The following is a 26471-nucleotide window of genomic DNA, read 5'->3' on the forward strand; positions in this document are numbered from 1 at the left end:
GAGGATGCTGATTCATTCATGTCCTTGTTAGAGATGGTTAGTAGAGAGATATGTGGAGCATAGGAGAGGAGAAACGAGTCCAAATAAATTCAATAGAAATGAGACGTACTGAACTATATAGAAAGATAGATAGGGTGTCAAAAAGCATACATACCTACATACCAACATACCTGCATACCTAATCCACTGCTATATACTCCCTAATTATTCACTAGTCGAGATCTCGACTTTGCCTGGGGACAAGGCTGAGTTCACCAGTCTGGAGCCATTGCCATCTCATCTCGACGATGCTGTGTGTCCGCCTACTCGACCACGGCCATGACTTCCTTTCATCGATTGCATCAGGGTGCTTGCTACAAGTGTCGGGGTCAGACAAAACCCTGACTGCGACTGCGACTGCGACTGCGACTGCTAATAGTACTTAGGACTAATCGGATGTAGTGACTGTTCACTAATTAGACTCTTGATGGTCTTGATGTATATAGGGTAGCAACGACCACCTAAGATTGACGGAAATAGGAACAGGGCGCGGTAATGGTCACTACCTACTAGTACTACCTACCTACCTGAGGTAGTACTCCGTAGTTGAGAGTGAGATCCTCAAGAGAAGGAGAAGCATGAAGACGCAACGACGACAGTAGGAGTCAACAACATCCTGGCTCGTTAACACACCAGTAGTCGCTGCCGCGCCGAACGCACGTACGTACAAAGGTCACGCTAGAGTCTAGAGTCTAGAGTCTTGACAGGACAGCTGAAGTGAGGATGAGGATGATGATGAGGTCCTGTATGTAGGTATGTAGGTCGGGGGAAGAAGACTTTGATCAGTTTGGTGACGAAAATGAACAGTTTGGGTCGAAAGTGTGTTTGAAATACCATACCTTCTTTTCCATGCCAGTTGACCACTCACCTCCTACACCCAACTGTAGCGTCAGCAGCATGAAGATGAAGATAAGGCCAGGCTTCCATTCACGGTGGCTGTTGGGCAGGAGACACCATCTCTAGGCGCCGTTCGGTTCTGAGCGCGGGACGCCAAAGCGGACGGGTTACATCATAATGTGCTCTCCTCTCCTGAAGTGGTTGGAATACATCAGGAGGACGGAGTACGAGTACCGTAAATTGACTCAAGACGTAGATCAAGGACGTTTGTTCCCTGGGTCAGAAGGCTTGCCCTTGGGAGGTGGCACAGTTGGCTTAATTGACTCCATGTCTCGTTCGGATACAAACAGGGTGGAGCAGCGCCTCAGCCTCAAAGCCTAGCCTTTCATGGTACCCAGGATGCCAGGCTTGAGTCCGAGGCCGGTGGGCCAACCAAAGCATGCTGGATGTCTCGGCTTGCTCTCCCTTCCGGTGTCTCTCATGCAACTGTGATATGCATAGGAAGGCGTAGCTGTTTCAAATGACCTTGCCGACCGGCCCCCAACCAGCGCGGCCTGGTCGATGGGATGTAATTGGACCAACTTCGGAAGAAACATTTCATTCTCCCTCAAGATTTGTGGCTCCCTGGCGGACTATCACATCAAGGGGGTGAACCCATTCCAGAAATGGGGAGTGCAGGATGCTTCGAATAAGCGAGAGCAGCTCGGTGGCACCGGAGAGCAAGGAACAAGGTCGGCGGGAGAGACAGAATTCCACAGCAAAGTCCTCATGCGGCGACGATCATCGATGCAAGATCGTGGTCGTGCAGTGAACAGGGATGTGGTGCAATGCGACGCCGGAGCAGAAGGCTGGATATCGCAGATATCAAAAAACCCACCCGCCGCAGGGTTTGGCGAAGCAAGAAAAGGGCCAGCTGGGATTGGGCAGCCCGCAACTTGAAGACGCGTTTTCTGCTCCTTGCAGCTGCTATGTGCCCACTGCCCACTGTCTGCTGCTGCTGGCGAAGACGCGGACGGACCAACTTCGCATAAGTGGATGCCACAGCAAAAGAAAGAAAGGATGGGGTGGGAAAATTATGACCAACAAGCCGGCCAGGTCAGCTTCGAAGTTCCAGATTTGAACAAGGCACGGGGACAATCCTCCTCACCTAGGGATTCCGTGTAACGCCGCCTTCCGGCCCTTTATGGGGGGTGATTGGCTGATTGAGAGGCTGGCTGGTGCAGTCTAGCCGGGGCGTGGACTGTCGGGATCTCCTCCGCAAATCATGGATTGACAACACATCAGTTTGCTGGATAAGGGCGGCAGGCTAGGTGGATGATTTGTACAAGGGGATTTTCTCCCCAGGAGCCTGCCAGTCAATGGCCGTGGGAAAGGCGAACCTTCTGTTCTCATCGTCCTCCGACCGACCTGGGACGGATGGCGATTCGCCCAGCTGGAGAAAGCCAGAGGATCCATGCCTGAACTTGTTCAACGTCGACGACTCCCGTGAGAAACATGGCGAGGCAAATCCCGCCCGCTGATTGAGGCCAACCCTTTCCCAACAACGCGTTGATCGCTCTGCTCTGGGGCCACTCGAACCACGACACGCCGAAACCGTAAGCATCGGCGACCTGACCTGCCATCTCAGAACGCTGGGCCCGCCAACATCTTACACCAGCCGTCAGTTGCTGATCCCTGCACATGACAAGACTACTCGTCAGCGGATGGGCACTGGCTTCCGCCCGTCAGCGGGCAATAGATGCGGGAGGACCAATACCAAGGTGGACATCTCCTCCGTCGTCCTGGCCCCCAATGCTGGCTATCGGTACAAGCGTGCTCGTCTGTCATGTATGGTGGCCTGAGGACTCCCTGATCTTGCATCTCCACGTAGCCCCCGTCCCCCGTCGGCAGCTTGAACCATTTCTACCGGCTTCGACATGCAATGCGCCCTTAATTGAAGTGGGCGCAGTGCATTTGCTGCAGCGATGCCCTGCATTTCAGCATGCAAGCACGCACGTCGCCGCGAAGATCGTTCGAACCCCTCGAGGACGGAGTACTGTGCATAAGGGAGGCTCCGAGTGCGTATGGCACTGGAGTGTCGTTCTTGGTTCCTGGACTACTAAAATATCCGTCGAGCACGGATGTTGCTGGGCATCTTCACATTCCCACCGACAAAGTTTTATATGGATATTGTCCGGCGTTGCCTGCATTACATCTTGATAGACTTTTCTGAACACAAGAAGCCTATTCGCAGCTCTCCAGGCTATGGTTCAGCGTATCCGTACCAACATTGGTGGTGAGCGCTGTGGTTTGCCAGGTCAACCTCCGCCAGTCTCAGTGGTATTTTCAACATAACGGTCGAGGCTCCGCGTACGTGGGTTTTTCCCACTTCTATCCGTACTCTCACCGAGATCGGACGCTGGACATGCGTTCTGGGTTGCTGTTCGCACCTCCCCAACCCACATAGATAACAGAACACGTGCGAAGACATCATGCTGGCCCATCCAGTATGAGTACGGAGGACGGAGTATCCGTACGAAGCTCGCTGGTGGCTGCTACTAGTAATGACGCACAGCAGGCGGACCGAGGCCCCAAGCTGGAACCTGGTTTCGAACCAGGTTCTTTGCCAGCCACGCGCTGACAGATGATGCCGATCATGATCTGTTCACGTCGATAGAGGAGGCTGGCTCGGAGACATAAAAATGCAGCAAACGGAGTGTCGGCGATTGACTTTTACAGAGAGGCTTGGACAATCTGTGAATTGTCTTTGGCTCAGCATGAGGGGATGGCCCACCTCTTCACGACCGAAGATACGTACTTGTACGGAGTACGGAGTGTATGTTGGGTAGTGTTCTCCATGCACGTAATTCGTCCTGGGGGTTGTAATGTTGGCAGGATTGCCGCCGTACCTCGCTTTAGCGTCTCGACAGATCCCATCTGGCCTTCTCCAGCGAGGTTGAGGTCTGGCAACTGTTTGGCCCAGACGCAATACGGCAGCGCTGGATGGGCGAACCACGAATACCATCTGTGACCCTGACTCGACGCGCCCTAGAAGGTGCGGCGTAGAAGTAGTCGCGGATGAGCCAGACCCTTTGTGTATCCGTAGGTTTGCTTGCTAGGCGAACAATCGGCAAGCCAACAACAGGGAAGAGTACGTAGTGAACACAGATTGAAAAACGGCCCATTGAGCAGGGCGGGTCTTGTTCTCTGCAATTCCAGCACTATTCCCCATCCTTCAATGGGCTCTGGAGTGGGCTAGCTTGACAGATCAACAACCAACGACCAACGACCAACGAACGGGACCAAGCACGACACCACCGGCGAACATTATCATTGAGACGCAATTCTGCAACTTTGCTGGTGCCACCTGGGAATCTTCCAGCACTGTGGCACAAGCCTTTTTGTTTAGGACCGGCCGAACTGCAATCAAAACGGCAGGTTTTGAATGGCTGTGGGTTGAGTAACCTTGGGAGAGGACGCTGTGAAGGAAAGACTTGTAGGTGACATGACTGCGGAACAACATGTCACACCAAGCTGGATTGAAGTTGCAATGCGATGGATATTGCGGTAAGAGGGTAATAATAGTCGAGAGCCTAAGGGCCGATAAGTCTTCATTATCGTGGCCCTTCGAGCTTGCCAGGGCTTGATAAGGCCAAACGGAGGGCTTAGGCGACTCAGGCTCTCGATGGTTGGAGCCCTTGGGGGCTGATCATGATAAGCTGGATGGTTCTCCGAGCAGCTTGACTGATAAAGCGGTCATAATGGGCGTTACGGGGGGATGGAGCAGGTGGCGTTGCCTGTTGTCTGGCCCCTAAGCCCTGCTGGACTGTCCTTGTGGCTTTTCCTCAACCTTAGCCCAATGATGGCCTAGGCGCGTGGTGGGCCGCTGCTGACTGGGATTTTCGAAGGCTGGGGGAAGTGGACTCTGTCGGATCAAATAATGTCTGTGTGTCCGCCTGTCATCCAGCGCGGTTGGCACCCTGGCGTACGGCGTACGTTGTCTCTCTCTGCTCCCAGCGCGTTGCGTGATGCCTCAAGCAGCTTAATTTCAGCCTGAGTGTTGAGAGAGGAGACAGGGACGGCTCGCAAGTGTGCAGGGGAGCATGTTGCCCCCAATGCTGGCGCCGCCGGGCATCCTCCATTTGCTTAGGGAGCTCGAAAGACGCTCACGACCCGAGCGGGTTCAACTTTGTCCATATTGGTGAAAGCTACCTAGAGCCTGCGGCCCTAGACGAATCCCTTCCCCATCGAACAACCGCCGTCTGCCGACCCGGATATGGGTTGTCAAGGACAGAACACGGGACGGAGTTAAAATGTTCAGTTCAACACTCTTGACCTTTCTCTATAGGTACCTAAAAGCAAGTCTGGGATTTTCGGGTGTATACATCCATGTTTGTGTCAGTGAAATGCCACCGGTTATGACACGAACCTGTCCAACTTCTAGTGTCAAGTTGTAGTAATTTTTCTACCATTGTTACTTCGAATAAGGGTGGCAGGGAGCAACACTTCGTTGCTCGTAGGACTATCCATACGATAGCAAGGGTAGTATTGAGGTACTCGGTACTGTATTGTTATTGCGCAGGCCGTAGCCGTAAATCCTAGGCCTAGGTGGTGCGTGAAGAGGAACCCAGCCCTTCCCGGCTGCGATTGGCAGCCTGCGTCCGTCCGTCGTGGGTCTTTGTTGGACCTCTTCGGATCTTTGACTCGCGACTTGCGACACGCTGGGATCGTAGCAGCGTGGGCTGGTGGCCAGAGGCACACCGTGGACGGTCGGCAGTGGTCGGTGGATCAGAATGGAAGGACAAGTCTAGGAGCGAGCGTGGGTGCCAATGAACGATGCGTGGTGGGTGGCCAGCGGATGGCCCAGCAGTAGATGGCGTGCGGTATGGAGACGATGTGCTGAAGAGCAAGGAATCAAGGGTGGTGGTTGATTCCCTAGCCCTCTGCGCTGCCTTTTTTCTGCCTTTCTGCTCTAATGCACCGACCTGCACACCCTCACTCCTCCCGCTCGGCTAGGTTGCGCACCGTCGTCCTTCTTGCATTCCTGCATCCTGCTTCAACCTCGCTGCCTCTATTCTCCAGATCTCCATTGAACTTCGTGCATCCCTAACCCGCCTTGTCTTCTTGTCACCAGCCATGGCCTAATTGCGCGTCATCAGGCTGCTGAGTTCATGTTGTTTGGGGAGCCTTCTCTGCTGTTTGGTACGTCAAGAGTCCCTTGGTCGGCGTTGGGGATTGTGCGTGAGAGAGAAAGTGTCCGACCACCCGTGCACACCATCCGCACCTCTGACAACTGGCTGTTCTGCTGGTCCTGCAGAACGCTTCATGTGTCTGCATGCCACCCTGCTTCTGTTTGGAAGCATGGCTAACACCTCTCCTCTCCTACAGTTGGCGATCAACCGACTATTCCCTTTGTTGCTTCTTCCCCGTGGCAAGCTCAACAAAAGTAGACGACAGAGAACGGTTTCCAAGCTCAGGCAGGCACCCGAGGATCTTGGTATTCCGACCAGCGCTTCTGTCGTGCATGAGCCTGTCAGAATAATTCACAAAGCACTTCTTTGTTGAAGGCGAAGAACCAATCCATCCTCTGCGTGGCTTGGGTGAAGAGCGGACGACAAGGCTACGCCAGATACGCACAAGACATCTCATACCCTCGCTCTCACCCGCTCCACTGCCCTGGATCTTGATCAAGAGGAGGGCCATAGTTGATATTGATCTACATCCATCCGCTATCGGGTTCAAAAGGTTCGGAGCCAATTGCTGGAGTGGACGGAATAATTGGACTGTACCGTCAGGCTCTCCAAGGGTGGTCGTTGTGTCCTTTGCTTGCAACCAGCTTTGGGCGGACAAAGTGGTTAAGCTGCCTATTCATTCGTCAGTCGCCCGTTCAAAATGAACCAGACCCAGTCGTATATGGATTTGCATCCGGCTTCGCACCTCTCTTCTGGACCTTCATATTCACATTCTGTAACTACGGCTCCGTTGGGTCACTATCAACAATATCAGCAGCCTCCGGTCATTCCTCCTGCATCGACACACTATGGGCCTCCACAGTATAGCAATTATGGATATGCCAATGGCGTAACATCTCCGCAGCCTGCAACCGGCCATATAGCGCAGCAAGTCCAGTCACATATGCCATCGCTTCCCGGTGAGCGGAATCCCGCAAAACCAGCTGTTCTTTTTGACTGACTTCAAGAACAGCCATGATGACCGGCCCTGGCCCTCAACAAACTTATGTGCCACAAGCCTCCAGTTTGCCCGCTCCTGCTCAAGGGTATCCAGCTCAGCAAGTTCCCTTCGACACGACTGGCCAGGTTGCACCGCCTGGTATGAAACCCAGGGTCACAGCAACATTGTGGGAAGATGAAGGGAGTCTGTGCTTTCAAGTCGAAGCAAAGGGTGTTTGCGTTGCCCGTCGCGAAGGTATGCTTAGCCATTTGGGTTATCCTGCTTCGAGCGAATATTTACGTGGATTTTAGACAATCACTTCATCAATGGGACAAAGCTACTCAATGTCGCTGGAATGACTCGGGGACGTCGTGACGGCATCCTCAAGTCAGAAAAAACTCGACATGTGGTGAAAATCGGGCCGATGCATCTCAAGGGCGTCTGGTAAGCTTTGAAATTCACCCTGTTTTGTGTCGCGCGACTAAACCTCCATAGGATACCCTTTGAACGTGCGCTCGACTTCGCGAATAAGGAGAAGATCACCGATCTTTTGTATCCATTGTTTGTGCACAATATCGGTGGCCTCCTTTACAGTCCGGAAAACGCGCCTAGAACGAATGCAGTTGTACAAGCATCAACGGAGCGACGTCGAATGGACAGTATAGACACCACGCGGGCTTCGCAGGCTGCGCAGACGCCGTCTCTTCCACATCATAGTACAATGCCGGGTGGTGGCCAAGCTCCTCCAACGCCGCACTCGATTGCGCAGCACCCGAATGCACCACGCCCCGGAATAGACCGCGCCCACACATTTCCAACGCCTCCCACAAGTGCATCAAGTGCTATGGGCATGGGCAATCAAGGCAGTTCATATGATTGGGGTAACCAGAGTATGACGAATGGAGCAACTGGGACTCAACCTTTGTCAATCGAAACGGGTCTAAATGCTCGATCCATGCCAACGACGCCCGCGACTACCCCGCCAGGTACTGCAGGACAAGGAATGCATTCGTATCAAGGCCAACCAGGCTACGACACCTCCAAGCATTATTACAGTACCACGCCCGGCTCTCAGACTGGTTACGTGCCGCATACAGATGGGAGTCGATACGGCCAGGCCCTACCATCTGCGCCCTACGGAAAGACTGATATGGGCCCACCCATAGCACCTGGCTCAGCCAACGGAGGTGGAGATGGTCATGATCACAAGGCTGACAGCTATCCTGGACAATCTCATGGCTCTCAACATGACAATGATCATCCGGACGGTAGTTACATGAGTGCCAATGCCTCTGCGTATAATTCTAACCGCGGACAATATTCGTACGGCGCCACCGGTGACCATCCTCATCTGTCTCCCGAGCAGTTGTCTGGTTCTCCAACCCACCAAGCAGGCTCAGGCCATGCCACCCCGCGGACTATGCCTTCAGGTCAACCACAATGGACGCCCGACTATCATACTCCACCAAACCGTGCACCCACTTCGAACAGTGTTTATAATGTCATGGGTCGCGCTCGAACCCCGCAAGGAGGCTCTACCGACAGCTACGGCAATCCGACATATTCGAGTGGAGGTCATCACGGAGGCTTGTCATCTGCGAAACGTGGACGAGAAGACGACGATCAGGATCCACCGGGCAGTCGAGATTTTGATGGTTACGACTCTAAGCGCCGCAAGATGGGCCGACAAGAGACATTTGGGATGCCTCTGAACACAACAGCACACATGCAAGCCATCAAAACCGGCGGACAGCGCTAGAAGCCATTGCTTGTCTCTTTGGGACGGGCCTTGTCCATCTATGCCAGGGCATGACAACCGGGAAATGGCTTGCTAACCAAAAATGGGCTCTGATTCCGAGATAATGCAAAGTCACGATATATTCGAAAAGCGATTACGAAATTACGACGGCCATAGCCAAAAAGACATCAAAGACTAACGAACCGAACAAGCGTGCATTGTTTGCTGCCCCCAATTTAACGACCTTACGACACGATTTCCTTTTGCAGCGCTTGCAGATGGCGAAGATGATGATTTGTTTTTGTCGATGATGGTCTCTTTCTCTGGGGATCTACTCGTTGGTTTAGACATGTTACTGCCTTTTCGTTTTGTGTATGAGGGAAGCAATGATATACGTGTGGATGGATCATGATTGAGACGGATACGATTTCTAAGGCGCCTTCCAGACATGTTCTTGGCTGCCGGCTTCGAGGGCAAGACGCTTGGTGGCAGACTCCTCCTTCCCCCTGGCGAGGCTGTTAACAACAACCTGTTGTGCGGTCACCATGGAGCAGCTCCGGGGGGAAGGTGGCTCTCGTCTCCCTATCATGACACGTCTTTGTGATGACATGTCAAATACAATAAAAGCTCTATTCATAATCCTCAATCTCTACACCAGCTGCTTTTGGTTTCTGTTGGTATTGAATGATTGTAATTGAAGGCTAAGCCATGGGACTCGTGGCGAACCTGCCTAGAGACTCATCAGCTTGAACCAGAGTGCTCTTCTCGGGTTTGTTAGATAATCAGGTCTTTTATGACTCCCGCCAAGCGTCCACCGTGCAAACCCCTCGGGGCTGAAGGTGCACAAAAGTGACTTATGTAATACAGGCAGGCCCTCATGGTGCTCACGCCTACCCAAACGAATTCGCTCAGTGTCTGTAGATTCCACATTGGTAATACTTTCAATAACATGCACTCGATGAGATCAACCTCGAGATATATTCCCTAGGAGACAAGAGGCAGGATGTGGTGCCTCTAGTTGAGACGGATCCTCACCTACTGCTAATTATTTGCAGTACTAGTGGTAGGTACATGTACCAGCAGGCATTCCACCGTATATGGACTAGCGCCAAAACCGCCAAGCCACACGCAAGAATTCAAGTTGATTTCGGCTTTCGCAGGTTCGTATTTCAACGGCATCAAGTTTGTTGATTCCACCAACGCCGTCAACGGGAGTCATCGCAATCAAGATGTAAGTCTCACCCCCTCGGACCATCAATGAGACAACAGCAATGAAGATCATACGGAGAGAACATGAATGAGGGACTGATATATTCACAGGCCAAACCTAACCACCCAGCGACGTCTTGCCGCGGCTGTCGTAGGCTGTGGTCAACGAAAGATCTGGCTCGATCCGTCCGAGGCGAATGAAATCGCCAACGCAAACTCTCGTCAAACGATCCGAAAGCTGGTCAGCGATGGACTGATCATCCGCAAGCCAGTGGCGGTGCACTCGCGATCCCGAGCCCGAGAGCTGAACGCGGCGAGAAGAATCGGCAGACACCGAGGCTTCGGTAAGAGAAAGGGTACAAAGGATGCGAGAATGCCTAGGTATGGGATGGTTCCGCCTACTAAGGAATAGATATGGCAGAGTTCATGATGCTAACGTAGATTTACAGCCAAGTTCTCTGGATGAGACGTCTTCGTGTCCTCCGACGCCTTCTTGTCAAGTACCGAGCTGCTGGCAAGATCGACAAGCACCTGTACCACGAGCTCTACCATCTGAGCAAGGGTAACACCTTCAAGCACAAGCGTGCTTTGGTTGAGCATGTATGTATACGTTCAAGAAGCACAAAACAATCACTAACAGCCGCAGATTCACCGCGCCAAGGCCGAGAAGCAGCGTGAGAGGATCCTCAAGGAGGAAATGGATGCCAAACGTGCAAAGACCAAGGCAGCTCGTGAGAGGAGACAGGAGCGTATCCAGACCAAGAGACAGGCTCTGGCTGGTGACGAAGAGCCAAAGCAGGAGTAGAAATCTCCGATACCACTGGGTGTGTAAAGTGGTTTTACGACAAGCGCATGGTCGATGGGCATGGTTGAGCAGGATCACGACGACAGATCGTTCGACGATTGCCTGCATCTCCGGGCATGTCTCTGTGACCAGGGTGACGGTGGATTCGACCCTTTGTGGTCTTGAGGTCGCGCTTGCCATAGGCGCAATGATAAAACAATGGAAACTCGAGTGCAGATTTACCTGAGTGTATACCCAGGGAAGGGATTCTGAAGTCTTGTTAATCGCTGCTCCAACCGCGAACCGGAAGAGGCTTCCCAGGCCCCTAAGCTCTGCCCTACTGTACAATGGCGGCCTGTAACAGATCTACCTCGTAATGTAAACGAAGCTGCGAAGGGGATCGGCGCAAACAGGAGGCGGGTGTGCTGGCCCAGTGCCGAGAACACCGGGCATGGTTGATATTACAGGCTTGTGCGGTGTAAATGGGACCCTGAGGCCTCCTAAACCTGCAGAGAGTCACAACATGCCCGCATTCCGCAGCCGACGTTGCAGGGGCCAAGGCATGGCTGGGTATAGGTATGTCCCTACTGTTCCGGAGGTCTTCTGCTCTTCCGTCCTGACTGTAAGGTATGATTTAGTCGGACAATCTAGTGTTCCGACGTCCCTGCCACGCCCTGCGGCTAATTCCTTACTGTACGTGAGAGGCTGCTCTTCACCTCTGTTCCACTATCCCGCATACTCAGTCAACGATTGTTGCATCGACTACTGTACTCTATACAGCCAGGCCGCCGCGGGGGGTGACAGCGACGGCTTCTCTGCATTTCATGCAGACCTGTACCCTGTTCCACCGCAGCAGAGCCACCCGCCATTAGCACATTTTCTTGGTCGCACAGATCCCTCATTGTTTTCCGAGTTCAACCTCAAACTTGGCATGCTGTCAGATTGATCCTGTGGTGTCATGGCCAGACGGTGCTTTCCCACAAGAATTCTCCGTCTGTCCTTCCGCGTCGTCGACTACGCTCAATTGTAGCTGAGTCGGGCCACTGGCCCTGCCTCGATCTGCCTGGACGCTTGTCCCTCAGCTGCAAAGCCCCATGTTGGCCTAGTAGGACTCCCACATCAACTCCGTCTCATTGGGGAAGTTGCTTCGTCAGGCAAGGCTGAGCCAGCCCCACGGAGGTGATCAACAAGTGACAATCAACCCGTCTTGCAGGGCCGAGATTGCATGTCAACGGCTCTGATACACGTGTGATCCTAATCTGGAACAATGTTTAGCGGAGGGCTATGGGGTGCGATGGGTAAGTGTTGATTTTTGTTCTGCCTTCCCGAATCATTTCCCCGATGTTACCGATTTCCACGTCAGATTTTGTGCAAGAGGGCATTCCATTACCGACACAAGGTGTATTGAGCACTTACCCTCTGACCCAAGCTCCCCTTCGGTGCCTCGGCATATGGATTGCTGTGCAAGAATATCTCCTTTCAACGTCGATTTTTCAGTCAGACGAATCTGTCAACCCTGAACGCCTTTCACTGTCTGTCTCGCCGACCCAGGCTCTTCAGGCAAAGAGGCCTGACCGATGCATATCCAGCTATCCCTTTCTGCCACACGTCCAAGTCATTGATTTCTCCCTTCTTGTTTGACTTACCTTCCACCTTCCCCGAATCACATCCGGTTCCTTCTTCCTGGTTCGTCATCCACTGGGACCGCCTTCTAACTTATGGCAACAGGGGGAGGAACACTCCTTAGTGACCAGGAACGCAATCCTCCGGCAGCCCCGATCTCTCTCGAGTTTCCTAGTTATGTTCCGCCGCGAAGTGAGAGCCCATTGAGCGACAGGCATTTGAAGGCCCTCTGCAAAGACCTGAGTTCTATACGCAGACCTTCTGACCTCCAGGACAGCCATCTTGCACACCTGAATATCAATTTCGAGCAAGATGTCTCTCTCGCCACCCTCGTCCCGGACAACGATTTCGCATCTCGCCCATTCTTGTACGACGCAGACTTAACTGCTATGCTGAATGAACTCGAAGTGGATAATGAAGACGCCTATCGGGAGATCCTTCGACTTCCTCCGCTAGAAGGAAGAAAGAAGCCCCGCTTGGCTTATTCAAGGAACTTTTTTGCAAGTTTGGAAGATATGAGTCGTTATTGGGATGACAGCAAGGATCAGTATTATGAAATTGAGGCAAAGGATGCAGAAGATCAGGCGACGAAGCCCACGCTTCCGGGTAGTAGCATCCGGACAGAACCACGCAGTCAATCCGAAGATACCGGAATGAAAGACCTTGCTAGGTCTTCACAACCTCCCGTCGGAAACGATCACGACGCGGTCACAAGCGTGTCCAACCCATCGCCGGATACGGAAACTGTGCAGCTACCCACACGGCCAAAGCTGAAGCAGGTATACAAGGGGCACCGTCTTGGAAATGGCGAGCAGATGAATCCCGGGACGAGGGTAGCAGCAGTCAGAAATCTGCTGAAAATGGCCGTTCACAGGTTCAACTGCCGAGACTATGAGGTCAACCCTCGGGAGAGGCTCAGAATCCGAAATATAAACCTGGCATCTACGTACTACAACTTTTGCGTAGCCAAAACACCCACTGATATGAAATTGGCAAGAGCAAGGATGGTAGAAGGCCCCCTATTTGGCGTGCATAGCAGGAACGAGGTCAGGTTCAAATCCCGAGACGGGCTACTGAACCCGTCCAGTGACTTTGTGGGTGAGAAGTATGACCTATTCAGAGAGGTGGCAGGCATGTTAATGCTTGCACAACAACGGGCGCGGGAAGATCGGAAGCTCTCCGAAGAGCCTAACGAGCACCAGTGGTGGGCCATCAAGCCTCGCTGGGGTGGTGGCACGACGAAATGGGGGCAGCTTGCCCACGAAGTATATGAAGATGATGACCCGGGTTGGAGTCCAGAAGAGAGACGGCTGCAGATGGAAAAAAGAGCGAAGCAGGAAGAGGAACGAAAGAAAGCCGAGGCTGCCAGCTTAGCCGATTTGAACAATCTCAAACCAGAAGACCTGATGTCGCAGTCGGCCTCAGGCAGTGAGCGGCCCAAGAAGAAAAAGAAGAGTGGCGAGAATGGCGGCAATTCCAACGACAAGGCTGAGTACAGGGATGGCCGAAGATTGATGTACACCCAACCAATCCGACGAAAGTGGTACCAGGAATGGATGAAAGTCCGACCCAATGCTTCAACCTGGGATGAAAAGATCATCTACAAGAGAATCGGCATGCGCGACCGAGAAAACGGCGGAGATGGCTGGGACACTATTTACATGATTTCTGCGGCAAACCATCACGCTTGCATACTAAGATTGAGCGTGCACGAGGACTACCTTGAGTGGCTGGACACGGGGAAGACGAGGCAAGTCCAGGGTCCCCGTCCTCACGGCAACACGACCAAGCAGGAGCATATGCTGTATGTGAGCCGAAGTCAATGGTATGATTTCTTTGACGTCCAGCAAAGACAAGAGTTGCTGGTCGGCATCTGGAGGATTCTGTGTTGGCTTAATCGAGACGGAATTCCACCAGAAGAATACGAGAAGATGGCGCAGCTGAAGGGAGAACAAGACAGGCATGACGGAGACCATGAAATGAAGATGTGAATACGAGTATGGCAGACAGCTTCCGTATCCTACGGTGAGAGACCAATTGGATCCCTTGGGAAGGGCATAGAGATCGTGAGGCACGCAGCCGTAGCCAATAGAAGTGTCTGTAGCAGTATGAGCAAGGCTGAGTCACGTGATAGAATCCAGGCCGCCAGCGCCAGCGCCAGAAAAATTACTCTTGGAATAATACCGCAAGGCTAAGGCCTGAGGAGTCAGCCAGGTGTGGTCCCTGCGATCCCTGCGAGACCGCGGCGGGGATCCATCCGCAAACACTTTTCTCATCATTGAGTCACATCCACCTACGGATAGTGGTAGGTACAGAGTACTTTCAATTCTCTTTCGCCCCAAGCACTCCTTGGGCTCACAACCTCAACCTGCCTACAAATATGCCTACCTCCGCCCTCACCGAAAACATTAAAATCCCGCAGAAGCAGAATGGCGACAGTTCTGTGCGTCGGGAAGTCTCTCGCAGCATGTCCATGTCCACCTCTCCCAATGACGCCTTCCACCATCGCAGTTTGTCCAGCGTCGAGGGCTCGTCACCTACCCTTCGAAGAACGACGACCGGGGCTGTGCCCAAGCAGCTGAAGCCGTTCCGTGAACAAGACGTCAAGATCCTACTGTTAGAAAATGTCAACCAGGCGGGCCGAGACATCCTGCATGGACAGGGATATCAAGTCGAGGCCTTGAAATCCTCGTTACCCGAGGACCAGCTGATTGAGAAAATCAAGTGAGCACGCCTCCTCTGCGCGTTGCTTGCGTACCACCAGTGCTGACCATCCCTTTTTCTTGTCCAGGGATGTCCATGTCATCGGGATCCGCAGTAAGACGAAACTGACCTCGCGCGTGCTGGCTGCGGCAAAGAACCTGATTGTCATCGGGTGCTTCTGTATCGGCACGAACCAGGTCGACCTACAATACGCGGCGTCGCACGGGATCTGTGTGTTCAACTCTCCCTTCTCCAACTCGCGCAGTGTTGCCGAGTTGGTGATTGGCGAGATCATCTCGCTGGCCAGGCAGCTCGGCGACCGCAGCAATGAGATGCACCAGGGAATATGGAACAAGGTATCTACCAAGTGTTGGGAAGTCCGGGGCAAGACGCTGGGGATTATCGGCTACGGCCACATTGGGTCTCAGCTGTCAGTGCTCGCCGAGTCCATGGGCATGGACGTGATTTACTACGACGTGGTCAACCTCATGGGCATGGGCAACGCGCGCCAGGTGCCGACCCTGGACCAACTGCTAGCGACTGCGGATTTCGTAACGTGCCATGTGCCCGAGTTGCCCGAGACGATGGATCTGATTTCCACGCACCAGCTCGAGACCATGAAGCAGGGCAGCTATCTGATCAACGCGTCGCGCGGGTCCGTCGTGGACATTCCAGCGCTGATTGGGGCCATGCGCACCGGGAAGATTGCTGGTGCCGCCCTCGACGTCTACCCTGCCGAGCCCGCGGGCAATGGCGACTACTTCAACAACAACTTGAACTCGTGGGCCGAGGATTTGCGCGGGTTGAAGAACCTGATCCTCACACCGCACATTGGCGGGTCGACCGAGGAAGCGCAATCCGCCATCGGCGTCGAGGTCGCCGAGGCCCTCGTCCGCTACGTCAACGAAGGTGTCACCGTCGGCGCCGTCAACATGCCCGAAGTCGCCCTGCGCAGCCTGACCATGGACGAGCCCAACCACGCCCGTGTCATTTTCATTCATCAGAACGTGCCGGGTGTCCTCCGCCGCGTCAATGAGATTCTTGGCGACCACAACGTCGACAAGCAGATGTCCGATTCCCGCCGAGACGTCGCCTATCTGATGGCCGACATCAGCAATGTCCGCGAAGTCGAAGTTGCCCAACTGTATCGTGAGCTCGAGAGCTTGAAGGAACGCATCATTACCCGCATTCTCTACTAGCCTCAGTCTCTCTCCAGATACCAGGAGAATGAGGTTTTGAATCGCACGAACCACACGGATACATGAAAGGGCCGAAAAAAGGAGTCCGGGGGTAATGGAACTGAGTAAAACGGCATTTCAAAAGGCATATAATGGATCACGGCATTCAACAGCTGTATCTGCCGCTTTCGGGAGGGTTCGACCAGAGATGGAACATCTAGTACAGGGGATTTGAAAAAAAAGGAAAGCCCAAATGGTTGGCATCTGAGTCAAGACAACAAGACCCGGACGGCCATGTAGGAAAAGACACCGCAGTATGCTGGCTAGTTGGTCGGGGAATCCATGATCATTTGCCTGTCCCAACATCTGCTGGTAAGACTGTTTTCCCTTTCCAAAGGTCCCTTTTCGTAAGTTCGTTGCCCATCTCTCAGCCACGGCACTTTGTGTTCCTTGCAGGCGGAGCAGGGAGTTGCTGTTTCCACTGAAAAGCCCCGCTGACACTGTCGTCCATCTGAGTTTACCTCGATCCCATGTGCGGTCACAGGCGGGCTTGAATCGAAGACCGGAAGCTGTTGTTGACAGTACCATCTCTTTCGTGTGCTGTGAAGCGTTGTGAGCATCAGGTCCGATTGGTTGAGGCCTTTCATTCGACAGACAACCGTATTGCTGTTCTACCATTGCACCCTTTGACCAGCCGAGTTGAAGACCTTCAAAGAGTGTAATACCGATCGCCAAAATCCCCAAGGCCAGGGACAATATAACTGGACAACTTAGCTGGATGGCCAATAACTGAAACAAAGTGGAAGACTTGGACTTACTTGTGCTCATTGAGACCTTGGTCGATGAAGGCCGTTATCACTCGAACCTTGGGCACCTTTTCCGCAAAGTTCTGGATACCCTCGGGACTCGCAATCAAGTTCAAGAACAGAATTCGATCTTCTGGCACGCCCTTGCTCTTCAAGACCTCCACGGCCATAATTGCGCTGCCGCCTGTCGCCAGCATAGGATCAAGTAGCAAGACCCATCGGTTCTGGATGTCTGACGGAAGCTTGTCAAAGAACAACTTCGGCTGGCTGGTCTCTTCGTTGCGCTGGATCAAGATCTTGCCTATCCTGACCGAGCGGCAGCATTCTCGCAACCCTTCTTCCATGGATTCACCAGCTCTCATGATCGAGACCCCACAGATTTTCCCTTGAAATTTGACACCGACATAGTCCTTGCCGACAGGAGATGTAACAGTATGTGCCACCACCGGAAGATGGTTCAATCCTTCCTCGACCAGGAGCCGAATGATACGGTTGGAGTAGAAGATAAAATCGGCTCGTTCAGTGCCTTTGTCACGGATGATACTTGAGTTAAGACGTTAGCCTGTGGCAGACCCTCTCCGTAGTCAATCACAAGGCACTCACGTCAGTAGGGCAATAAGCTGTGGTGTTTGAGGAAGCACATGGACATTTTCGTGGGGCCCATCTCTCGAGACAGTAGCCGTGGGCTTCTCCTCCGCCGGCCGATAAGAAGGTCCGACTCCCACCGCGGGCGATTGCACGCCGTTTACACGAGGGATCGATGCCATTGTTCGGAAGCAGCGTGCTGAGTGCTGAGGGGAGCAGTGGCGAGGAGAAGACGAAGCCTCAGCTGCTCGCGTGATAGCAGAGAGGGTCAACGGAAACGGCGAAGCTCCCACGGGGGCAGGCTGCGCCAAGTTCGATAGGGTTCGGAGAGGGGCGCGGCTGCAGTGGACTGTGGTAGAAGATGCTTGGATAGAGGTTGGCCGCCGCGAACACGATCACAGAGTAGGCCGATTGAGTAACATGCTTGGTAGGAGTGCTCGAGTCTGGCAAAGTGAAAAGTGAGCATGCAGAGATCAGAGATAGTGTACTCCGTACTGCACCAAAAGTCCCAGATGCGGCCGGCGAAGCTCGTGAAGGAGTTCAGCGGCCCTGCGGCCCCCGCTTGACAGCGACCAAATGTTCTTTGTTTACCGGAATGTCTGTTTGGCATCACTCCGCATACTGTCACTTGCTTCACTCTGTATTTGATATTTACAATCGCTGCGTCAGCACGACGACGACAACAACCATCACCACCACCAAGTGAAACTGCGGTCTCCCTCACACCCTATATACGCTGTCCTCCGTCGACCTTGCATTGCGTTAAACATGCGCCTCCTCATCATCTCTGCTGACTTGCAGGTCGTGTAACGAGGGCTACACAGACATGACACCCACGAACTCCCTGCTGCCCAACCACTAAACCAAACGTCCAACAACGAGGCAGCCTTGTCCTTGCGCTCACACCCACCATGGATGTTCCAGGTACGCGTCGGAGACCGAATACATATGGAAAAGGTGGTAGGAAGATCCAGGTCCACGACATTTTCGACTTTGGTGGTCAGTCCTCATATCAATCCACAACCGCAGTCTCCAGTCTCCGAGGCCCTGGTCAGCCTGAGCAGCCTGATCCACCTCTCACCCATGCCGAGATCTCTCGACCTGGAATAGAAAGCATGGCCAGCAACGCAACCAGCTACAGTCGCAGAGATCAGATTGGAGGGAAACTCGCCACGTCGCTCAGCGCAAAGACTTCATCGCATTCGCCTTCGAAATCAATATCCCCATCGTCGCTGTTTGAAATTCAAACTTCCGATGAGGAGTCTTCAACCCCCAAAGCGAAGCGCCCTTTGAAGAAGCGAAAAGTCGTTTTTGCCGTAACAGACTCTCCCGCTGAGGCGAATGTGACAAAGGCGGGGAAAGCATCAGTACCTGGAAGCTATTCGGATGGTCATAATCTGAAGATGAAGGTGCCGCGAAAGCAAATGGGAAGTGAAGCGATAGGAAAAGGCGCATCTCAACCGCTTGACAACGCAGTGACAAAGGCAGATTCGAGGCCGAGGAAACAGGCGCCTAAGACGACGAAGCCCAACACCAAACAGCCCACTGACCAAGAGGAGAGACGACGACGGACGCGACCAGTCTCGCCAGACTTACTACCCCCTACGAAACCAGCCGCCCATAAGCCTTTTCGTGTCAGCAGTGAGTCTTCTACGCATATCTCGGACAGTTCCGAGTCGCCAGCGTCGTCACGTCACAGCACTCCGAAGCGACGGCGAGTTGCCCTCGATGAAGGCACCACCGATTCTCCAAGCCCATCAGACCTTCAGATGACCTCTTTAAGATTGGCCTCTGAGAAGTTTCGACAGGACTTGCAGATATCCTCCGATGACGAGGAAATGATAGATGCGCGTCGGACAACTCGTCTTCCACCACGAAGCCGCAAAAGACTCGTGGATAGATTGGATGCTCCTGCAGCTCGGAATGTGGGGGGGATGGCTTCAAACGGTCCTTCGCATCTAGGAAACCCCTCAAAACAACCATTCAGCCACCCGGTCAGTGGCACGACTTCCCCGGGCAAGACTGGTGCAGCTCCTTCGTCGCTGAGGGCCGACACAGGACCCGTGAATACCTCCAATACCGCCGCACCTGGTCGTCCACGTGCAACGTACGCGAAACAACGGTCGTATCTCAGCGACATGGTTGACAGCCTGGAGAACCAGCCTGGTTCTCTTAGCCAACCCTCGTCTCAGCCAGACTACCTTTCTCAAATGTCATTCACCACTCTGGACTCCCAGGTAGATCTTGTCCACCAGGACAGTGATGATGATGATTTCACACAAATCAAGAGCATCCACGAGTTGCGGCGAGGAGGCGCTATCCGGAAGTTCGACCTTGATTTACACACCATTGTAGAAGACGTTGAGGCAAAATCCAGGTCCTTGCGCATTCAAGCCCTCATACAGCTAAACAGGAAATTAGAGGACCTCAGCCTCTGCCGGCATTTCCAAGACTCCAACACCTTTGTCCGCTTCCTGGGCTGTGCACACAGTGGGTTGGATGATGTGAGCGCCACTTTAATGGCTGTTGTGTTCCAGAAAATGTCGACTGCCGAATTCTCATCTCCAAAGACCGGTCTCCAGATATTGGGCGCACTCGACCGGCTGCCTTTGCACCTGCTTTCGGAGAGCAGGTCGCTATCTAAACTTGCAAAGGACAGAAACCAAAATCTCTCCAAACTGCTTCTCAGAGACGTTGCACACTTTACCGAGCAAATTGTCGATGACGACGGCCCGCCTTGCATGTCTGTCAATACTGTCTTCCTCCGAGCGATTGACGGTGTTCTGCGTAGTTTGATCAAGCTAAAGGAGCCTCTTCCTCGATTGCCCCGCCCGTTGCTCGACGGAATCCTGGGCGCGCTGACGAATACGGAGGAAGACATGCAAGCAAGGTCAGGCAGAGACAGCCAAGCTGACGCTACACAGCTGTTACTGGCAATCCTAGAGATGGCCTGCGCCAACCAGGAATTGCTCGGGTCGAGTCTGTCAAATTCTCGCATTTCTGAACTTGGTGACCGCATTGCAGGCATCCTAATTGAGTCTCGCGACGCTCAACCGCTTATGGAACAGTCGTGTCTTCGACTCATTGTGACCCTGAGCAACAACGAACCGAAAGTCTGCAATGGTCTTACGAATGGGAGACTGATAGACACTGTTTTCCAAGTGATCGAAGACCGTTTCTCCACACTAGCAGGGCTAGCTGCTCGAGAGGAGGCCTTTGACCCTGCCCAGCTGGACTCCGCGATACTTGCGGTTGGCTGTCTCTTGAACCTGGCAGAGTGTGCGGAGGCAGCACGAGAGCAGATGCTAGAACCGGGCGCCGGCGGTAAGAGCCTAGTTGATCGGTTGGTGGGCATGTTCAATGGTCATGTCGACCAGACATCTGAGGTTCGTGCACCCAAATGGACGCAGCGTCACTGGCTAACAAGAGCAGGCCATGACCATGCCCCAGACACACGTCTTGGTGGCCTTTGGATACATCTCAGCATTGCTCTGCACCCTGTGCCTCAATGCACACGCACGCAAGCGCATCTCGGATTCCATCGTAGGGGAGGGACTTGCAGAGCTATTTGGACAGGCCGCGACCTTCCTTAACCATCTGCAGACGGTAGAAGCTGCTCTTGCCGATAACGGAGGGTCTGCCTCAGGCTTCACTGCGCGTTTCACGGCAGTCCTCGAGAGCGTCGAGCGTGAGGCCATATGATGGACGGGAACTATCATGATCGTCTCTACAGATGAAACACTGTTGGATGAGCGAGGGTTGGACATGTCTGGAGTCGGACTGGATTGCATACAGGCACGACACCCTCGACATATCTGCTAGCTGAGACCATACATAAACCGAATCATCCTGAGCTTTCTGTTGTCACGCAGGCGAGGAATGTGTGACACCAGGGCAATGCGCAGTGCAAGGCTCCACCATCCTTGCCTGGTCTCCTTTATGTCATCTATGTAAGTCACCACTCACCGTGCTAGGTCCTCGATCTGTTACTAGAGCGTCAATACCTCTCGCATGTCTGATGCGCCCGAAACAGCGAAGCGGTCAGATCGATCTTCGCCTGGCGACAGGGGCGACCTCGTCCGCGGCGCCCTGCACCAAGGTAACGTATCAAGTGGTTCATCTTCGAGCCTCGTGAGGCCTATACGTCCTTTGCAAGAAGGTTAGCAACATGATGTCTAAGTAAAGCGGCAAGGCGACAGCTTAGGGGCCCAGGCCCAACCCGGGGCTTAGGGGCTCTAATAGTTATAGAGTTATAGGTACTCCGCACCTAGCTCCGCTCTCTGACGGCGCCCAAGACCACTATTACGGAGTCCACAGTACTGTCTTGCCGCCTAATCATCCCTAATTCCTGATCCCCCAATTAATCCCGACTTTTCGCTTATAAGTGCCACGAGGACCAGGACCACATGCAAAGTCCTGACCCCTAACAGCTATCTGCACAGTGCACAGTGCACGTACAGAGCACCTAGCACCTATAGTACACTTTCAAACCTATATATTGACGCGTGGCCCCGCAGTGAGCGCTCTAACCATAACCTGTTGTTCTAGAAGAGTTAGATAGGTACAGGACCTAGTACATAGTACCCAGTCTTAGTACCGAGATAGATCCTAAGCACCTATAGTAAGAGGTCTCCTTAGACTTGATTGGGGACCTCATATGAGGGCATGACAGTAAGGTAGTATTATTGTGGTAATTCACCCAACAAGAACTCCAAATACGGCTGTGGCGTGCCGCCATTACGATATCCCGTACAAATCACGGTCACTTTTTTTCCCTCCGAGTCGAGGCTCGACGGAACCTGGTGTCTTGGGCCCAACAGCAGTATTGATACTTCTGACGTTCCCTCCTGATAGCTGCGCCAAATATGGCTCCCTCGGTCAAGCAGCGGAAGATTGCGATTCTGGGCAGCCGCTCGGTTGGTGAGTTTGATGCAGTGTGGCGGTGTCGTCGGGCGTGGCGTGGCGGAACTGAACTGGCTGACTCGGGCGCAGGCAAGTCGTCCCTGACGGTTCAATATTGCGAGGGGCATTTTGTCGAGAGCTACTATCCTACGATCGAGAATACCTTCAGCCACGAAATCGTCTACAAGGGCCAGACGTATCTCACGGAAATCATCGACACTGCGGGACAGGTTGGGCCAACACTCAAGAGAGAACGATGTCACACACACACCCTACTGACCGATCGAACAGGATGAATACAGTCTGATGAACTCGAAGCTTTATATCGGCATACATGGCTATCTGGTCGTGTATTCGGTCGCCTCCCGACAATCCTTTGAGATGGTCCGGATCATTCGCGACAAGCTTTTGAATCACCTTGTGCGCCCGTCCCCCGCCCCGAACCTGACATGGCCTGACCGCCTCCTCCCCCTCGTATTCCTCGCTGACATTCTGCCTGCAGGGCGCGGATTCGGTGCCGATCATGATCGTGGGGAACAAATGCGACGTCGATATCAAAAAACTACGCAAAGTGTCGCCTGAAGAAGGCCAAAAGCTGGGACAAGAACTTGACTGTGGGTGGATCGAGACAAGCGCGAGAAACAACACCAACGTCGCCAAAGCCTTCGAGATGATGATTGCCGAGATCGAGAAGTCCCAGGAACCCGACAAGCCCGCCGGTGGAGGGAAATGTATTGTGATGTGAGCGGGAAAGGATCTGGATCTGAACGAAGCCAAAGTATATGAGATCAGGTATGGAGAGATGCCACTGCCATTCGGGAGGGGATATACGATTTTCAGGGTGCCTCTTTCGGTCGCTGCATGGATTGGCGTCTTTCAACAGGAGGACAGCGTTGTCTGTATTGCTATGTTTTCTGGTGGCCAGGCTGGGATAGAAGTTTGATATTGGGATACACCGGGGTCAGGGTCAACGTTGTCGGTTGGTCGGTTGGTCAGTTGGTCGGCTATTTGGGTTGATTGCGTTGATTGGGTTGGATTGTTTGGTTTGCCGTGTCTGTTCCTGTTTGTGTTTGTACCGTCGGTTGTGGTTATCTAATATACGTTAAGTCCGTCGCGTTTCTCCCTTCGGACTGGATGACTGATGCAGTCCACCATTGATAGGGAGTACTCATATCTTGTCAGAAACAGAACTGTCCCCGAGTAAGCCCGACACTAAGCCAGGCATCGTACCAGAGCAGTTTGGTCATGGACATCAACATCCTCCATCCTCCATCCTCCATCCTCTCCAGACGTCGAAACGACAGCCGAGTGGAGATATGTAGATCTCCGTACGGAGTACCGAGTATCTACCTAAACTCTGTTGCCCAATGAGTCACTCGACAGCGAAATATATACCTCCCATGAAGTACGGAGTACTACTCGTAGTAGGTCAATCTACCAGCTTTTAGCTTTTCATCATGATCTTGCCGACATGGGAGGAAGTAATTGACCAGTACGAAGAGGAAGATCTCTTCCACGCAGAAGAGCGGATCACTGGGTACCGACCTGGGGGCTTCCCTCCTGTATCGATCGGGGACATTTACAACGATCGCTACGAAGTCTTCAATAAGTTAGGCTGGGGCGGATTCTCTACGGTATGGCTTGCATTTGACGAAAGGTAAATCAGCATCACTCATCACTCATCAAACGACGCATAGGACTCACAAGATCTAGCACGGAAGAATGGGTGGCGTTGAAGATTCTCAGGGCTGAGGCGTCGCAAGATTCTCGAGAACTAAGAGCATATCAGCGTCTGGCAGATCTCGAGCTCTCACAGCCTGAGGAGTGGAGGAAGATATCTAGCCTCTTCGTCCAACTGAGAGACCACTTTTTCCACCAAGGTCCAAACGGCAATCATCTCTGTCTGGTTACCGAACTCCTTGGTCCCCGTCTTTCTCTTGTTCTTGAAAAGTTGAGCGATGATCACGATAGGTGGCTTTCACCAGACATGGTCCTGAAAGTCGCGCGGAAGCTGCTGGAGGCGATTGACGTCTTACACCGATCTGGATTTGCCCATGGAGGTATGAGGAACCCTTATGGTGTTACATCTCTCGACAAGGCAACCATTATTCCTACCTATACGGATACTTGCAAATTTATCCTGAGTTCGTTGTGCTAACCACTGTGGCAGATCTAAACATGAACAATATTGCTTTCACCTGTCATCGCATGATAAGCAGTCAAGCCAATGAAGCCACTGAAGCCACTGAAGCCACTGAAGCCAATGAAGCCAGTGAAAACAATGAAGCCACTGAAGCCAGTGAAAACAATGAAGCCAGTGAAGCCGATGAACTCACTGGAGATCGAATTTGGGATGAGATTGCTGGATCACGCTGCAGAAAGTTGGTTCGCCGAGATGGAAGACCAGTAGGTCCATCGGTTCCAGAGGAATATGTGGCAGCCGAGTCATGGGATGATTGGAATGACGAAGAATTCGAAGATGTCAAGATCCTCGATCTAGGCGACTTGTTCAGCCAACAGGAACAGCCTGGTACATGCGCTTTACCATACGATTGCCGACCGCCAGAATTTATCTTCGAGGATTCTTTCGACCATAGAAGTGATCTATGGCAAGTTGGCTGCGCGGTACGTCCCTCCCTTGATCTGATTATATAAGTTATGTGGTGATGCTAATAGTCTCAACCTCCGAAGATCTATAAGCTGGTCTTTCACATGTACCCTTTCATGGCCATGGGTGAAAATCGACTCCTTGTCCTCACTATGATGAGTATTCTGGGTGACCTACCCAAGGAGTGGATCCCTCGTTGGGAGAGTATACAACAAGATTCAGACCCAAAGTTGCCGAAGCTGGATCCGGAGAGTACGTTCATCCACACCCGTCAAACCAACCATTCCTTCTTCCAAGTTAGTTCGGGTTTGATGGTCGGATCTATCCCAGTTGCTGCGTGTGCTTTGGCTGAATGTATCCAAAGAATGCAAATATCAGTTCACTAATGCAGTTGCTGCTAGGAGCGAGTGGTAGAGAGCCTGACCGCTTGATATACGAAGGGACACGGAAGATTCTAGAAGATATTTTGAGGATTTTTGTTCCCGTTATCGAAGGCCTACTGACGTGGAAGAGGTCGGACAGACTTTCTGCGTCTGAAGCATTGCAAATGTTGGACAAGACACCACCGAGCTGCTAGTTCCAGCGGCTGATTTGCAGAGCCTGGCAGCACCCTCACCGAACCCCAGAAGTTCGAAAGGAGGGGAATTTGGATGTGTCCAGCCGCAGTCAAACGGCAAACCATGTCAAACATGCACACTTGATTCCTTTGTCAGCTTGAGGTGGTGCTAGGGTATGGCGTGAGAAGACAATCTGCTGGGGTATGGGTATGGAGCAGGTGCTGGAGCAGGAGCTGGAGCGTGGCAAGGGCAAGGGCAAGGGCAAGGGCAAGCAGCTTGACGGCGACCATGTGTAGCGACTCCTAAAGAGCGGACGGACCGGACAGGACAAGGCAGCGGGAAGAGGCTGTTCGAGCCTTAAGCGTTAGGGTACCCATGGTGCCAGAATTCAAGGCGATTTATCCAACTGCTACTTCGACAAGATTACCAACTCTACCGGATGGTTTTCTTTCCAAGATACTAGATCTACTCTACGGCCGCCCTCGAGTAACTCTCCTAGACCTATTATGTAACTTTGATATCTACGGACTATCCGAAAGATAGTAATAGACAGGACCGCCTTGTAACCCGCCATGTAGGTATTTTAGCACCCAGCCTTAGCCCTTCGATCCTCAGCCTCGTGCAGTACCGGCATGCACCGGACCGACCCGGCCAATGTTTGATGAGTCAGGGTAGGATTCGAGGGATTAGGGGAATGATTCCGCGCCGGAGCATGCCTTGATATTTAGCATTTGCGGGGTATGCAGCGTCGA

At 52.9% G+C, this 26471-nt stretch overlaps 8 protein-coding genes across 8 annotated transcripts; 7 read left to right on the forward strand and 1 right to left on the reverse strand.

The window, feature by feature from the left end:
- Positions 1–6747: 6747 nt before the first annotated feature.
- On the forward strand, positions 6748–8785 carry A1O3_03409 (uncharacterized protein; the record flags this gene model as incomplete). Its single annotated transcript, XM_007733547.1, has 4 exons — positions 6748–7006; positions 7060–7281; positions 7338–7470; positions 7522–8785. The coding sequence occupies 4 exons, from the start codon at positions 6748–6750 to the stop codon at positions 8783–8785; spliced, it is 1878 nt and encodes a 625-aa protein (XP_007731737.1).
- Positions 8786–10435: 1650 nt separating this feature from the next.
- Positions 10436–10778, forward strand: A1O3_03410 (large subunit ribosomal protein L19e; the record flags this gene model as incomplete). Its single annotated transcript, XM_007733548.1, has 2 exons — positions 10436–10573; positions 10620–10778. 2 exons carry the CDS (start codon positions 10436–10438, stop codon positions 10776–10778), a joined length of 297 nt encoding a protein of 98 aa, XP_007731738.1.
- A 1697-nt stretch (positions 10779–12475) lies between these two features.
- On the forward strand, positions 12476–14371 carry A1O3_03411 (uncharacterized protein; the record flags this gene model as incomplete). Its single annotated transcript, XM_007733549.1, has 1 exon — positions 12476–14371. The coding sequence occupies one exon, from the start codon at positions 12476–12478 to the stop codon at positions 14369–14371; it is 1896 nt and encodes a 631-aa protein (XP_007731739.1).
- Positions 14372–14847: 476 nt separating this feature from the next.
- A1O3_03412 (D-3-phosphoglycerate dehydrogenase 2) lies at positions 14848–16282 on the forward strand (the record flags this gene model as incomplete). The annotated part of the gene is made up of 2 exons (XM_007733550.1): positions 14848–15104; positions 15172–16282. The coding sequence occupies 2 exons, from the start codon at positions 14848–14850 to the stop codon at positions 16280–16282; spliced, it is 1368 nt and encodes a 455-aa protein (XP_007731740.1).
- A 688-nt stretch (positions 16283–16970) lies between these two features.
- On the reverse strand, positions 16971–17834 carry A1O3_03413 (uracil phosphoribosyltransferase; the record flags this gene model as incomplete). Its single annotated transcript, XM_007733551.1, has 3 exons — positions 16971–17022; positions 17080–17610; positions 17671–17834. 3 exons carry the CDS (start codon positions 17832–17834, stop codon positions 16971–16973), a joined length of 747 nt encoding a protein of 248 aa, XP_007731741.1.
- Positions 17835–18563: 729 nt separating this feature from the next.
- On the forward strand, positions 18564–21354 carry A1O3_03414 (uncharacterized protein; the record flags this gene model as incomplete). Its single annotated transcript, XM_007733552.1, has 2 exons — positions 18564–21038; positions 21085–21354. The coding sequence occupies 2 exons, from the start codon at positions 18564–18566 to the stop codon at positions 21352–21354; spliced, it is 2745 nt and encodes a 914-aa protein (XP_007731742.1).
- Positions 21355–22517: 1163 nt separating this feature from the next.
- A1O3_03415 (GTP-binding protein rhb1) lies at positions 22518–23299 on the forward strand (the record flags this gene model as incomplete). Its single annotated transcript, XM_007733553.1, has 4 exons — positions 22518–22572; positions 22645–22784; positions 22846–22974; positions 23057–23299. 4 exons carry the CDS (start codon positions 22518–22520, stop codon positions 23297–23299), a joined length of 567 nt encoding a protein of 188 aa, XP_007731743.1.
- Positions 23300–24011: 712 nt separating this feature from the next.
- Positions 24012–25548, forward strand: A1O3_03416 (CMGC/SRPK protein kinase; the record flags this gene model as incomplete). Its single annotated transcript, XM_007733554.1, has 4 exons — positions 24012–24211; positions 24268–24614; positions 24725–25179; positions 25231–25548. The coding sequence occupies 4 exons, from the start codon at positions 24012–24014 to the stop codon at positions 25546–25548; spliced, it is 1320 nt and encodes a 439-aa protein (XP_007731744.1).
- Between the last annotated feature and the right edge of the window lie 923 nt (positions 25549–26471).

The sequence above is a fragment of the Capronia epimyces genome (genome assembly GCF_000585565.1).
Source record: "Capronia epimyces CBS 606.96 chromosome Unknown aczIQ-supercont1.3, whole genome shotgun sequence".
In the NCBI taxonomy this organism is placed as follows: domain Eukaryota; kingdom Fungi; phylum Ascomycota; class Eurotiomycetes; order Chaetothyriales; family Herpotrichiellaceae; genus Capronia; species Capronia epimyces.